The following is a 15512-nucleotide window of genomic DNA, read 5'->3' as shown; positions in this document are numbered from 1 at the left end:
TACGTCTCATTTGGTGAGGTAAGGGTGGGGGCTTTTGTGGCATCATTTCTACGCAGGGTTGCAGTACTTAAATAATTAGTTGCCAAAATTTATTTGTTACGGATACGAAGGAATTAATTTTATAATCACTTAACGTTCAGTTCAGAGTGCTCAAATATTAGTAAATTATCTAATGTTAATTATAACTTACATAAAGATAATATTTCTTTAAACAAAATCCCTAAGAAGGTAATTTTATGTACAAAATGCTTTGCCTATTGCATACTTTCTGGCGTATTAGCTAACGCGATGCTAGAGCAAAGTATGCAATCGGCAGAGCGAATCAAAGCATTTGTGACGCATAACCCGCATGACAAAAATAACTTCTCGTTTACATTAATAACAGCTTGTTTGTCTCCTTAAACACGAGAGTCAGTGCAGTCAACGTGCTGAATAGTGGTTGTTGTTTATAGATACGCCAATAAAACAAATAGCATACCTTCGCATTATCACCCAGCACCACAGTGCTTTCACCCGAAACACACTAAAGCAATCGGCGAAGTAGGAATCTGCGGTGTGTGGGAAAACTTTCTCCACAGCACGGTAAGGACCATCACCATCATCGCACGCTTTACAGCGAGAGCAAGCAAACGAGAAGACAAGTAGGTGGACCTTCGACCAGAAACGGTTGCGCAAACCGTTTTTGCTCACGCTCAACGCGATAGATACTGGAACCGCCTACTTTTCCCAAGCATTTTATGCGTGTGCTGCTGTTCACCTGCTCGCACGCTCGATACGCAAGCGTTTTATCCTTATCGTGCAACCATGGGAGCACACAGGCTAGGAAAATTTGCATACCCTGCAGAATAGTGATTGAAGCAAGCATGGCGTTGCTCGGTGTTACCAGGCTACTGCTCGTAGTATTTCATCGCTTACCGTTGAGTGGATTGGTGGTTTGCTGCAGTGTGTGTTGATAGTAAATCTTGTGCTACGGGAACATGGTGTCTCGCGATGGGTGCAACGCTATTGGCCTTTTTGCAGTGAAGAATTGAGCAAAGCGTTGTTGGAGTTAATGTGACGGAAGCGTCTGGCACGTGCAATTTAAACCAAGTTTTTCGAAAACATCCACCTGTGAGTGCTAAAATGTGTCGCTAGCGTAAAGATTATCAACATATAAGTGGAATCCATACTGGGAGCCATTTTATGGAGGCAAAGTGAAATGCTTTTCTAAGTGTGACAAAGAACACAGCAAAATATATTTGGTTCGCTGCTCCAAGACAAGGTGAAAATGAACGCATTGACGCAAAGCATTAGTCCAATACATTCGACGCTTGGTCGTTTGGTAAGTTGCTTACTTAAACTATATTTCATAAGTGGTTTGTTAAGCCCACACTTTGTACTTTGGCACTACCCACACACACACCCAAACACAGCCACCCAATTGCTCCAGAGCCTAAATTCACTTTCACGTACAAAAGTCCAACGGAAGTGGTAGATCTTCTTCCGATGACAGTGACACATCGCGTGTATTGGTGTGTCCCTCGCTCATGTTGCCAATCTCCTAGGCGACCGCATACACACACGCACACATAAGCCCCAAAAAAGTGCACCCAAAATAGCGAAAATGGCACACCTTTGCGTATCGACGGAATCAGTATGTAGACAAAATGTTGCAAATTTATCGATTTCCAGACGAGGCTGCAATGGCTTACCGGTCCTGTCCTCGTCAACGTCATCATCATCCTTTCTGTACACGCACATACTAAGACACATACACACACTCACACATGCACATGTACATCATCCAAGAGTCCCAGTATTCTTCCGGTTTGATGAGTTGAAAGTCGATGAACGAGCATTGGTAATGATATCGACCGGATTGTGTCGATTTTTCTGGTTTTAATTTCATCCCTGCCGTTCGTTATTTGAAGGCCGCAAGACGGATGCTTAAAGTGTTGGTTGATTTCTTACCTTATGATTTATCAGCTTTAGTTAGCAACTGTTAAACGCTTTACTTATTACTTTTTTGATAAGTAGTTGTTTTTAGCTTACTTTTACATCTATAGTATACTGCTTTGCCCTAGAGCTTTTAGATATTTATACAGGCTTCGGTTCAGGTTTCGGTTTATAAAATTAAAATTAATTTAAATGTGTTCTCTAAAAGATGCTGTAGAAGACAATAGCTTTAAAATTGCCATTAATTAACAACAGTACGGAGAAAAAACATCAACAGTAATTAGCAATAGGCAGCATAATTAAACAATATGATAATATAACTTTGACAAAGGAGTAGAATGTTGCATACCAACAACATTGAAATTATGCAGCAAAGTAGCAATACAAAACACATTCAAGGCAATATCAATTTACCATTTAGCGTTTGCAGTTCTTTGTGAGCATTTGTTTACAATTATTTTCATAGCTTTTTTGTGTTTCTGTTACATGTGTGTTATAACATGTTTATTGTTATTATATTTAAAGAGTTCAAAAATATAGTAAATAAATAAGTCAACAGTTAGTTCAAAGATGACTATTCCAAACCTAATTTTTGATAATCTAGAAACTATCAATGTTTTAAATAGAAAACGCTAGAAAAAAGAAAAACATCAAAAATGACTTTAACATATTCTCGAACAAAGCATAATTATATCACATCAGTTTGATTTCTGATAAATTAAAAGTAAAAAAGTTGAAGTAACATAATGAGCAAACCTCTCGACTTGCTCTCGACTTTAACAGACCTAGTTCAGCTATAACAGGAAGAATTATTTTATTTACAATAAAAAATCGTGTAATTTTTCTTATCGATATTCAAGCAAATAAGTAACAAACTCATAGTGTGTTTTATCATCCTTCTATGGTTATACAATATTTATCAAATTCAGTAGACAATTGAAAAGATTTTTTTCTTTACCTATTGAACGCATTTCCTTACTTACTTCCTTACTGGCCTGCTGCAGGAGACCTCTAATCCACATCAACGCCATCACTCCATCTCAATTTGTGCCTACAACGCCTTCTCTGTCCTGGTGGAGTACCTAAAAGGATGTTACGGGCTGGGTCGTCCAGTGTCATTCTCATGACGTGATCAGCCCATTCTTTGTTCAGCTCCTAGATTTCGCCCATTGTCCATCCATACTTACGGGGCCAAAACCCTTTCTGAGCATCTTCCTCTCGAATGCAGCTTAAAGGATTTTGCCAGACAAAGTACATGTCTCCCAGGGATATGTGAATACTGGAACTATATAAATTCTATATAGTCCCAATTTCCTTCTCACTCAATAAAACCACAATTTACTTTATACTGAAAAATTAATCATGTTTTTCCATAAATATAAGCTATTTGTATGGTGAATTTTTGGAACCAGCAACAGCAAGTTTTCTTGATGTCTTGAATTTCATTGGATTTCAGGTAATGGTGAATAGACTGTTTCGACAATGGTGTCTAGATGAAGGACGATCGCTATCACCGATATCAATCCAAAGCCCTAAAATCGGACCCAAAACTCTATAAAGACAGCTTAAACTGTCGCTAGAGAAAAGGAGTTCTCAATTAAATGAAGGATGGGCACGCAGCAATGCGGCCGTGTACACTCGGGTTATAGTCCCCTTTCATGGTTCGGAACAGTAAATACCTCCCAATTGGGACCTCAATAAAGTTGCCAACAATTATAAGCTATGCGGCCAGGACTTTCGCTATAAATAAAAAAGGCCTTTCCTTCCTTCTCGAACTACGGACAATTTGCTTCTAAAGATCGTATGTTGGAAGCTAGTTATTTCCTCTTTTATGCAATCTAAACATTTCCATTTCCCGGCGAGCATATCAGAAATGAACCAACAGTTGCGCCAACTGCCTGCGCAACGCCTTGAACACAACTATAAACCCTTACCTATAGTTTACTGCAAACTATTCCCTGACACTAAAACTAATTGCATTTCCTTCAAGAAATCCATCGCGCGCCTTTGCGTTTCAATCGCTTGAAATAAAAATCGCACAAACAAAAGCGAATGTAGCAACACGGTTTCACGGTGGGCAAAATTCCTGGCATGGGGTGTAAAAATGTGACCCACCACAACCAGCGGGTTTTTTCGCCCCGTACACCAACCAACTCCAACATCCGAGAGGTTGATCCGGAAACAAAAACAATCTCGCGGCGGATATCACAATCTCGCGAGCACGGCAGCACGGGAAATTCTATTTTCAATTTTCCGCAAGTGCAATTTCTTACGGATTTTCTTTTTTCCCCCCCCCCCCCCCTCTCGCACGTTTGCAAGATTTTCCACCAAGAGTGTGAGAAATGTCCTTATCGGTGGTGTTTATTGTACCCTAAGGACACAAAACACCTTCGCTCCACACACACAAACACACACACCCACCAGGCGTCTCCATCAGGTTGCGGTGACGTTTTGCCCTTCTCAATCGAAAGCCAATTACTTAATGAGAGTGTCGCTGACCATCACCATCATGAACGCCCTCAGTTTGCACGGTGGCGATGTGTTTGTCAGCGAACCCATAAGGGACCACCTGCACCTTGGCTGGCATCGTTTGAAGCACCGTTGTTAACACCTCGAGCAAGAACAATTGTCTTAAGGTGTGTGTTACAACGGGCCCCCGGGCCTGGACTGGGCTTGCAACAACAAACCCGTGACAACGTCATTGTTTACCGATCCGAAAACAGGGAATCTCGCCCCATTTGCCGACGGTGTGTGGCCCGCTTGCAGGACTTCTGGACGTCCCTTTTCAACTAATCAACTTTTCATGAACCATTCCTTGTTGGGACGGTTTTGTGGTTGGGAACTGTCACCGTAACTGGTCGGTCCGTCCGTTTCAGCAAGCAAATAGATCGATTAGCACAATTGAACGTTTGCAATGTCATCGGGCTGATATTTGATTAACCTAATGTTGCGGTTGGAGGTTGTCTTTTCCTCCCGCTGTTGTTGTTGTCTGCTGATAAGTCTCGTGTTTTGGTACGCCTGTTAGATAAGCTTATTGTTGTACGGTTGATTCTTTGTCGATGGTTATTGCGCTGCGCTGTACCAACGCCATGTCAAGCAGGGACCGCCCGCCGCGTAGAACAGAAGACGGTCTAGATCCTTCCCGCGGCGTGGCGCTAATGGTAAAAGCAATAACAGTGTACGCAGGGACCGGTAGGACTACCGACTGACGGGGCAAGTATCGCGTATTTCACCAAACCAGCCACGACCTGGGATAAACAAACGATATTATAATCATTATTACGGCGACCGGAGCAACGCAAAAAACTTGACATAATTCCAACAAATGACGGTAACAGGTGAAAGGAAAAACCCTCGCCCGCTCCGGTCAGGGCGCTGCGAGTGAATAGATTTTGATAAATGATAACCTTGATTGAACTGTTTGACTAAAATATTCTTCGCTTTCTTACATGCCACTTTCTTCACCCTCCCCAAACGGTTCGTTTTCCCGTTGCTGCCATGGGACTCTACATTATGCTCACAGCAGGACCTCGATTCAGGCGCGTCTTCATCCACCTCGACAAGAGCCACGGTTGGTGCGGCCTCAACCTCAACAGCGGCCGCACTGATTCTCTCTGTCAGCGGGGGTGACAATCGGACGAGCGCCAGTACAACGCTCGTCGTCGGCACGGCCACCGTCGGGGACACACAGCACACGAACGACTTCCTGTCCACCTCCCTATCCTCACCGGTAGCCTCCTCGGTGGCCGCCAATTATCTACTCCACCAGCACCACCTTCACCAGCAGCAGCAGCAGCAGCATCAGCTCGAACACCACCATCCGCTGCATTCGCAGCAGCACAATCTGGACAACCGTGGCGCATCGGCAGTGGCAGTGACAAGTGTCGCGGGTGCTACCACCGGTAGTAACAGTGCCGTCCCGAACGGTTCGGGTGCGGGTAAGCCGCACCAGCGCAATGGTAGCAGCAGCAGCAGTAGCAATCCGGCCATTCCATCCTCACCGGAACCGGCGGGTTCGCTCGCAAACGCATCGCTAGCGCATGTGAATCCATTCCACACGAACAATGCCTCGTCCACGGCCCTCACAAATGGTAAGCGCACGTTCCTGGAAGATTCCATGCGCTCTGACCTCGGCAATGGCTAACTTAATTTCTGTAACTTTATTTGTAAAAAAAAAAACTCATCATGCTTGTAGATTTTTATCCGGACTATCGGATCAGTTCCGGGTATCGGCTCAATTCGCACCACCATCACCATCACCATCATCACCACCATCCGCACCATCATGGGCCACATCCACGGGACCTGACCGCATCACCGCCCGCCATTACCGGCCATCTCCCGTGGACACCGGCGGCAGCAGCGGCCGGTACCTTCATACAGGAAAGTTGTGATAGTTACAGCTTGCGCCACGAACACGGTAAGTACCGAAGGAACCCGAAAGTTCCAGCGAGTTCCACAGCGCAGTCCCGTCATGCACCGCTCCACCCTGAACAAACCCGGCCAAAGTTAGCAAATTTTGCTCCATTTTAGAGCAAAATTATTTACATTACTCGTTCCGTGCGTCCGTGGTGCGTTTGCTGGCTGGCTTTTTGGAGTTTGAGAGCGTACAAATATTGACACGGAACGCACGGAGTTAATGTTGGTAATGTTGTGCTGTTGGCTGTTCCTGAGTCAGTTCGACAGGCAAAGGCACGGGTGTATGCCGTGCCGCGTAACGCAAATACTTGCATCCCTTCTTTCTCTAACCATTTTGCCGCGAATGAGCCATCCTGGTCGAGTACAGCGTAAAGCCCTCTAGCCCGCCCTGTGCTCCGAATCCCTCGACTTGCCCACGTGCTCGATATTTTATTCGAAAACAAATTCAATTAACAGCAACAGTAACAGTCAAACAAAACCGTGGGCTGGTGTGTAGCGAAACGCTTCGGTACGGTTGCTGCCCTAGGGCTATGGACATATTAAATCAACTATCGGCCAAGCATATGCTTACGGGTTTGCTCAGCTATTTTAAACTTAATAATAAATAAAATGTTATTGAAAAAGGATACGTCGGGCACATTGTTGGGAACGAGTCGGTATTGATCTATGGGATTTCATTGTAATCGTTAAATAGAAGGCTATCATGCCAAAAGTCAAGTGCAAGTATCGGAAGAAGGATGTTTTGGAAGAATAAATAATGTCGAACGTCAATATCAAAACATCTTTTTCCCCTTTTAAAATAAAGTACTTACAAAATCTGCGCTCGATCTGGGTTAACAATGATCGGTCTTGATGTTCAAATTATCAATTGCATACTTTCAGGAGTTTAAACAGTGAGCATCCAAGACACAAACTCAGCCATTAACATTGCATAACTTTAGGCGTTATTCGCGTTGAGCTCATACCGATGAGTAACCAAATACCAACGAATTGCTTCACTAACGAAAAGTAGCGCCTAAATGGCTGCAATTCGTACAACAAAAGCTCACTTTTAATGCACATTTATTTCTGAACCATAAAATCTTGTGTGAAACGTGGAAAATCATCCAATTCTTAGAAATACAACAGAAACTTAAATTTTTTTTTCTCAACCATGTTTTTTCGCCGTATGACATAACAATGAAGATTTTTCCCACATTAAACCGATCTGCACGGTTTCGACCTTTCACCAGCAGATCACCGTTTCGAAAGACGCAGAGATTGTCCCACCTGTCAGTTGCCGCTTGCTGAGATGAAAAAGAAAACTTAAACAGTTTTCCATTGAAACTGTCGCGCATCGACGTCGCCAACTTTTCGGTTGACTTTTCCCGTCAGGCAAGATAATCAAAGAATAAATTACACAAAAGGACTTTAATATTCGGGCACAGCGGGCGGTTCTACGGGCCCTGGGTACGGTTTTGCAGGGGTTCGCTAGCACGACAAGGAAGGGCGCATGTATGTGCCGCATGCACACTGTAAGTGTGTCATCTTCCACTTCTTGAGCATCGTGATGCTGTCCTTGTTTTTGAGCTGGTCGCAAATCTCTTGTCCTTCTTGCTCACAAACAGCGCGAACAAAACACGGTTCTTGGGACAACAAAAAACCGCCTCCTTAAAATGAAAACGGAAGTTCAATCTTGTCGCAATCTCGCCAGCCATCCCTGGGTTTTTTTTTTATTCCCGTTGTCATCTTCATGAGAAAATCACCCTGTGTGCTATCTGTTAGCGTTTTCTTATCCAAAAGGAACTTATGCTTCTATTTTTTTTTACATTCTGCATAACACACCTTTGGTCATCATCCCGCTTTGTGACTCCGATTCGCGTACGCTCATCCCAGGGACAAAAGCCATACGGAATGAACGGTCGGCATTTTTCGATTTCGCGACTACTCCCGCCACCGCACATCCGGCTGCTGCTGCCGCCGCCTACTGCTACCGGCTGTCTACACCTCCCCAACTAGTCAAGCGCGAACCGAACGACGGTAAGTAAGAACATGTTCTTAAAAATTACGTCCAGCTTACCGAACCGACGCAGTCCCCGCGGTCTTGCTGACGCAAAAAGCGGAAATGTAACCAAAATTGACTACCGAATTGGTTTGAATTTGTACCGCGGCCGGTACCATCTTTTTCCCACACTATTCGCGCTGTACAAATCAACAGATGAATAATCGCGAATCAAAATTGCCACGTAATTTAATTTCTTACCAGCTCGGCGGTAAAATTTCTCACCGACGGAAACTGACGCACGAAAGGAAGTGGATAAAAATGGGGGTAAAAAAAAAACAACATTCTTGTAAAGGGAGGTGATTTCCCGAAGAAATCCGGCAGGTTAAATTTCACAAATATACACCACACTTGAACGACACTCGACTTGGGCTGTTCATACACCCTTCCTCATTTTTGGAGGAACCGGACGCGTGACAAATATGGCATGAAAGCGACATCTTCCTTAATCCACCTGCATCCAACACCGTAAAAACGCAAACAAACCCACCCATCCCGCACCCCAAAATGGGTGGAAAAATGATGCAAAAGGTGAAAAAGAGGATGAGAAAACAAAATATGTTCAACATCGCCGCACACTTCGATCACTCAATGAAAGGTGTGTATTGTTAATGGTTCATTCAGGAGCGATGTTTACGCACGCACACACCGCCACCTTTACCTATTCGCACAAATTGGATTTCGTTTTCGTCACCGTATTCGCGTTCTTATCCGCGAAATCCGTGCGCGAGTGGTGGAAAAAAAATGGTAATTTTTATTTCCCCTTTCCCAAAACGCAATACGCCATAATATCGGGCTGCATACCGTCGGAAAATTGACACGCCTGAAGGGAGAATGAATTGTGAATTAATATTCATTGCCTGATCGTGTCATCCTGCTGCCGTTGCTATAGAGAGCCGAGTGGTGATTTCTTCACTTCTCACCCCACCGCCGCCACACGGTTTATTTGTTTGTGAAAAAAAGGTGAAACCAACCCAGCGCCACCCATACCGGGACGTGGTGAAAATTTATCACCGAAAACGGAACGTCTAATTCCATTGCGAAGTACACTCACTCTAATCGCGAGAAGAATAATCTTTAATGCACCACCATCGGTTGCCGTTTTGATTAATCTGATTGACTTTCCAGATTAGAGGTTATTGAAAGGCAACAGTCGTATTTGCATACTTGTAAGTTTGGGATTTTTGTCATTCTTCTGATCGTACGGAAGGTGATTCGATTTGAGTGAAATGGCGGTATAGTGCTGGTGTTAAGTGGGAAAAAGATTACTTGCATCACAATGGGGACATGATGGGACTTCGCTGCGTGGGATCGCTGAGAAGTCATACACTGTGAGCTGCGAGAACGTGACAGACTGAAGCTTCCCTTTCCAAGCATTCCACAACAAAAACTAAAGCTATTTTTACTAGGAATGTTTTTTCCACTTTTAGTGAAACTACAGCATTACCTATTGATTGGTGGGACCACCTATAGAATACTTTACTGTGAGCTGCCGATATAATTGCTTAATAGGTTAATTCTAGTTTTGACCTTTTTAAAAAATCTTAAAAAACATTAAAATAAACTAAGATTGAGAAGGTGTTGAAAGATTATACTACTTCAGGCCTTTTATTCTGTTCGAGTTTCTGTTTCGAAGCTGGACTTTAAGAGAAGTTTTAAAAGAGATTAAAATAGCCTGTGAGAGTGGAGTTAGACAGTGTCGAAAGATTGTGCGCGTCTGAGGTTATTTGATGAGGAATTGGTCGGACTGTGTAAGCCTTTCCAACTTATCGAACTTTGATTCAATTCGATTCATACCGAACTTCGTGTACCATTCGTCTTTCCGTTTCCACTAATCTAAGACCTCCTTCTCAATGTCCATTAACCCCTAAGTCTACCCGTCCCAAAGCTACCTTTCAATGTTAGTTTAGGTTTTGGCAATAAAGGAAATGTTGTTATCCCGTGAGGCAGACACAGTTAATAAAGCCATAAGCGTAAACACGTGCAAGAATATATTTTTTCCACTTATAGTGCAACTACAGCAACACCAGATGACACCAGTGGGACCACAATAGAATAATGTATTGTGAGCCGATGATATTATCGTGAAATTGCTTATTGATTTAATTTGGATTTTTAGACAAACCTTGGTAACCGTTTAAATTAGCCTGTGTAATGGAGAAACAGAACGTGTGAAGCAATTTGGGTGACTTTTGGTAGGCACTATAACAAAGCTATTTTTGCTAAAATAATGGAACATCCCACCATAGAACTTCAAACCTTTATCGACCTTCAGAAACAATTTGTTGGGTGAATTTTTAGGGGCTTCAGTAGAGTCATTTACTGTAAGCCAAAAGAATCCTCAGCTTAAGGCAAATCTTTATTAAAAACTAAAAACTTTATTACAAATTGGGAAAGTGGGACCATTATAGAGGAATTTACTGTGAGCTGCCGACACTACTGCTCACTTGTTTAATTTAACCCATTAGAATTAATTTCAAATTGTCTTCATCGGTGGAAATTAACAACCTATATTTTCTTTATTTAGTGTAGTTTCTAGTGTTAAACATTTCCCAACCGCTCTGCTTCCAAAACACAGAGGACCTCCCCGTAGAGAAATTGACTGAACCGACTAAGTTTGTTTGACTGGAAAGTATCAGGCATTACGATCCATTTATTATTAATAATTTTACATTAAACCTTTGCCCCCGCTTTACAGTCAACCAACAGACAAACGACGAAGCGTGCACCGGGAGGGTTTTCCCCCGTTATGTTTTCCCGATTTTCTCACCACCCTAGGCGGCAGGGTGCCGTACGCGTGGCCAAACATTTCATTAGCATTAGCACCCTTCGTGCACTCTCTCCTCAACCCCCTCTGGAACGTTCAAATTCCTTCAAGGTAAAATTTATCCTTTCGGGAAAAACCCCTTTTTCCCGAGCGACCGAGCAGTTCGTACCGCGTACAGTGAAGCATAAAATAGCTGTATACCGTTTTCCGGGGTCGGGTATAGGTCCATCGTGGTCCACACGTAAACTGCTGCCTTTCGATTAAAACCTTCTGGCCCGTCGTACACACACCGCTTATGAGCCACTTGTTTACGCAACAAACACATTTAATCGTGCCCATCGGAGCATCGGAGCACCCTGTTAACAATGAGCTAACCTTCTGTGTAAGCACCCTAGGGAACACAACGAACCTGCCACAGTAGCAGTAGCCACACACACCTTTGCTGCCAAAGGGTTAGGAGTCGAAGGGAAAAACAATGGAGAGATTAAATTTGCAACAAGCCACCCCGTGTCCAAACGATGTAAGCCACGTTAATGGCCCAAAAGGGGGCGTAGTGGAATGAATCGCCACAAAACGAGCAGCTAATTGTTTGTCTACATAATTGATATAAATGAAATGAAGCTTCTAATTGAAGTCATCCCCGTCCATTCATTCGTCGTGACGATTTCGGGGGCAGTTTCTTCAACCCCCGCTTTAACGGGGGGGAAAAAGAAGAATCACGGGCCCGCCGTTCGATGCTATTTCACCGAAAAGACTCTCGACGTATTAAAATTGCATAAACACGAACAATGGCTTTGCATTCCCGTTCGCGTACCGTAAATCCCGACGGAATTTTCGAGTGCAGAGTAGCCACCTTTACCTGGGCCAAGGTACCGAAAATCCGATTACCGCCGTATCCCGTGATTCCCGAGGTTAAGCTGGTTGGTTAAGATACGCCAGAAAAGACCAAAACAAAAAGGAGACCATTGAAGCCATGGCTCGAGGGATGGAACCAGCTCTATTAGCGACATTAAATATGCATGGAACGACTGCTTTTAGCCGTCGTCGACGTTGTCGTCATTCAACCATTTCGCAACGGATTGCTTGCTGAAAGTTCCGCCTTCCGCATGCCTTGGAATATCTGTAACTGATTTTTTTTTCTTCTTCTTCTTCTTCTCCTTCTGGCCAACATCCCCATTCATCCATTTCGTTTTCAGTGTCGGCAGCCGCTGCCTGGCATTCCTACTCGGAGCGTATGTTTTCCGACCCGCTGTACACGTCGCTCAAGCTACAGTCACAGCAATCTTCACCGCCACAGCTGGTACCGCAGCATTCGATCTTTCCCGACTCCACGTCCCATCTGGCATCGGCAGCAGTGGCGGCGGCCGCATCCCTCGAACATCACCAACACTCGCTGACCATTGGGACGCACGGTGTACAGCAGGGTTCGGGCGATGGTTCACACGCGACCGATCCGTTCCTGCACCAGCCCTCGATTGGAGGTGGTTACCCGTACCGTCAACCGGCGGACATTGTGACGTCGAGTGAAACCGACTACTGTGCCGGTGCCGGTGGAACGGCCGCTTCCATCGCTAGCATTACCACGACAACGAATCCTTCCCCGTTGAGTGCGCTGCAGCAAAATGGTTCCAATGGAGCGCTCCACCAGCGCCGAGGATCGCTACAGCTATGGCAGTTCTTGGTGGCCCTGCTCGATGAACCTTCGTCCAGTGCCGGGTGCATTGCCTGGACGGGTCGTGGGATGGAATTCAAGCTGGTCGAACCGGAGGAAGTTGCCCGCCGGTGGGGCATACAGAAGAACCGACCCGCCATGAACTATGATAAGCTTTCGCGAAGTCTTCGCTACTACTACGAGAAGGGTATCATGCAGAAGGTGGCCGGCGAGCGGTACGTGTACAAGTTCGTGTGCGATCCAGAGGCACTGTTCAACATGGCGTACGGGACTTCCGGTGCGCAGGCAAACCAATCCTGTAACGGTGGTGGCACCGGAATGGATGGTGGATTGCCACACGGTGCCCATCATGGTGGCCCGAATGGGACGTCCTCGTCTTCGCCCAACTGTCACAACGCGGGTCCAACCGGTGGTGGACAGCTCGTTGGAAGCGATGTAACCGATGACGTCGATCGGAATCCTTACTTCAACGGGAGCTCAACGGTGGTGTATAACCAAAGTGGTTGAAACCGGCGCGACTGATGCTTCTTGAAGCGTGGTCTAAAGGCCCAACAATCTAACAAAAGTTTTGCTCAAACAACCGCTAGCCGAAGAGGAACTTTCTTGGCCGTGACCGTCTATCCCGGGGATGGATTTGTTTTACTGAATGAAAAGCAATAAAGACTATTTAACAGCTTACCATCGTGTCCAGGTGTATTAATGCATCATTGCCTTCTTGTTTGTACAAACTATGACCTTTATTCGTAAGTAGATGGCCGTTTTAGTTGGCCATTGAGAGCGTGCTAATACATGTGGGTGGAATTATTTCGAAATTTTGATTTTGCCTGTGGGTTGGCAAACCAATGTTTAACGACAGAAATAAGGTGGAGGACCACTGGTGGCAGTTTCACGGCGCTCCTTGTTCAGTTTGGCGAAGAACTCATTGATGTCGTCACGCGTCACCACCTGCTGGTTCGCCACGAACTGATCAAGGAACTCGCGCAACCTGCTGGTCATGCGGTTGTACTCGGTGAGCATATCAACCTGCGTGCCACGATCCAGTTGACCCAACATTTGCATGCCCTGTTCGTACGACGTTCCATCCGTGCCGTGCCTTTGCTTGCCAACTTCTTCATAATGTTTCACCGTGTCCTTTTCGTTCAGTAAATACTCAACGCCATGCTGCTTGTATAGCTCCACGCATGCCTTACACTGGCAAAGGAACTTACGCCAACCTTCAACCCAAAACGATGCGCCTTTCTTGTACGACGGTTTGCACTCGTCACCGGTGACGATTGGTGGCATGGTGCAAATATCCAACGAAATTAATGATGCCACTTTTTTTAGTTCTTCCTCCGGGACCTTTGAATCGTTCAATCGGCGTTGTTTAGGTTCGCTCGGTCCTGCAACATCTGGATCTGCTTCGGCAGCCGCATTTGACTCATCCAAACCAGTTACATCTACCTGAACCGTATCATCCAGCACCGTTTTGTAAGCGTCGTTTATCTTACCGAAGTAATTCTTCAGAAATGGATTCGCCTCCATACAACCGCCACAAACCATTTCCGCATAATCCTTCGCACTTTTTGGTTTATCCACATCCAGATGTCTCATGTGGTACCAATCCTCGCAGACGATGCACTGAATCATCTCATCATCCACATCATCTTCCGGGTCCGGATACGGCCGGTGACAGACGCAGTACAGTCCGGAGAAGTTTTGATTATAGCGATTGCGCTCGTTTTCTTCCTCCTTCCGTGGTTCCAGCTTGCATTTCACATCCGGCATACGTTTGCCACCGCAGTCGCAACGAAAGTTCCGCTTGGTGTACAACTCTAACAGTTCATGATTATCATGACACTGCAACGAACAGGCCAAACAAATGCCACTGCGTTTCGATTCAACGCCTCGCGCTTCTGGCACGCAGGTCAAACAAGCGTACAGCGCTTGACGACCAACGTATCCCTGGAAAGCGAAATACGTAAATGGAGTTCAGGTTTTGTTGTCGGATATTATTGTGCCGTTGCATGCATACCTTGGAGTAGGTACAATTCTTTTCGTCTGACCCACCGAGAACCGCTCGTGACGTTTCTTCCAGCTCTTCCTGTTCTTGTAAGATATCTGCCATGGTAACGTACGATGTATCCTGGTCCGCCTTTTGCTCCATCTTGCTTGAGTAGCTGTTATGAACAAATACAATCGTATTATTAGAAAGCTTCAAGCTTAAACTTATTGAAAACGTCATACCTTTTACAGTTAAGGGAATGTACGTATAATACAATCGTTCACACTACTGGAATTGTACAATCTTCACAAATTTTCGTCAGGATTCTTCTTAGTCCTTCCTGTTCCAGATGATCTACAAACACAACTTTGCCAGACAAGGTTTCCGCGAAATTATAAACCGCAAGCGCCAAACATCCGAAACTGACACCTGCCAAACCATCTTTTTTCCGAATCGAAAAACCGTTGCTTAGAAAAGCACAAGGTTGCTAAGCTATTCTAACAATTGATATCTGCAGCTGCTGTTCACAAAGTAGGAGAATACCCACCATTTTAAAAAGCATATTTTCGCATTAATCGTACCTTTTTAAGTTAATTTATTTGCTATTACCTAAGCAAATGGAAACATTCCTTTTCTGTTGGCATCATCATCAACCAAAAGTAAGAGCTGCAGCTGGTACACAATTTTGCACACC

The 15512-nt window shown here is 44.8% G+C and overlaps 2 protein-coding genes across 2 annotated transcripts; one reads left to right on the top strand and one right to left on the bottom strand.

Moving 5' to 3' along the window:
- Window positions 1-1267: 1267 nt before the first annotated feature.
- LOC128713734 (ETV5-related protein Ets96B-like) lies at window positions 1268-13341 on the top strand. The gene is made up of 5 exons (XM_053808601.1): window positions 1268-1321; window positions 5459-6026; window positions 6131-6355; window positions 8230-8373; window positions 12359-13341. The coding sequence occupies exons 1-5, from the start codon at window positions 1268-1270 to the stop codon at window positions 13339-13341; spliced, it is 1974 nt and encodes a 657-aa protein (XP_053664576.1).
- Window positions 13342-13680: 339 nt separating this feature from the next.
- On the bottom strand, window positions 13681-14980 carry LOC128713869 (putative E3 ubiquitin-protein ligase UBR7). Its single transcript, XM_053808740.1, has 2 exons — window positions 14849-14980; window positions 13681-14778 (listed from the first exon to the last, which is right to left on the bottom strand). The coding sequence occupies exons 1-2, from the start codon at window positions 14978-14980 to the stop codon at window positions 13681-13683; spliced, it is 1230 nt and encodes a 409-aa protein (XP_053664715.1).
- Between the last annotated feature and the right edge of the window lie 532 nt (window positions 14981-15512).

This window comes from Anopheles marshallii, chromosome 3 (genome assembly GCF_943734725.1).
Source record: "Anopheles marshallii chromosome 3, idAnoMarsDA_429_01, whole genome shotgun sequence".
Taxonomy (NCBI): domain Eukaryota; kingdom Metazoa; phylum Arthropoda; class Insecta; order Diptera; family Culicidae; genus Anopheles; species Anopheles marshallii.
This window is presented reverse-complemented; position numbering and strand designations above follow the sequence as displayed.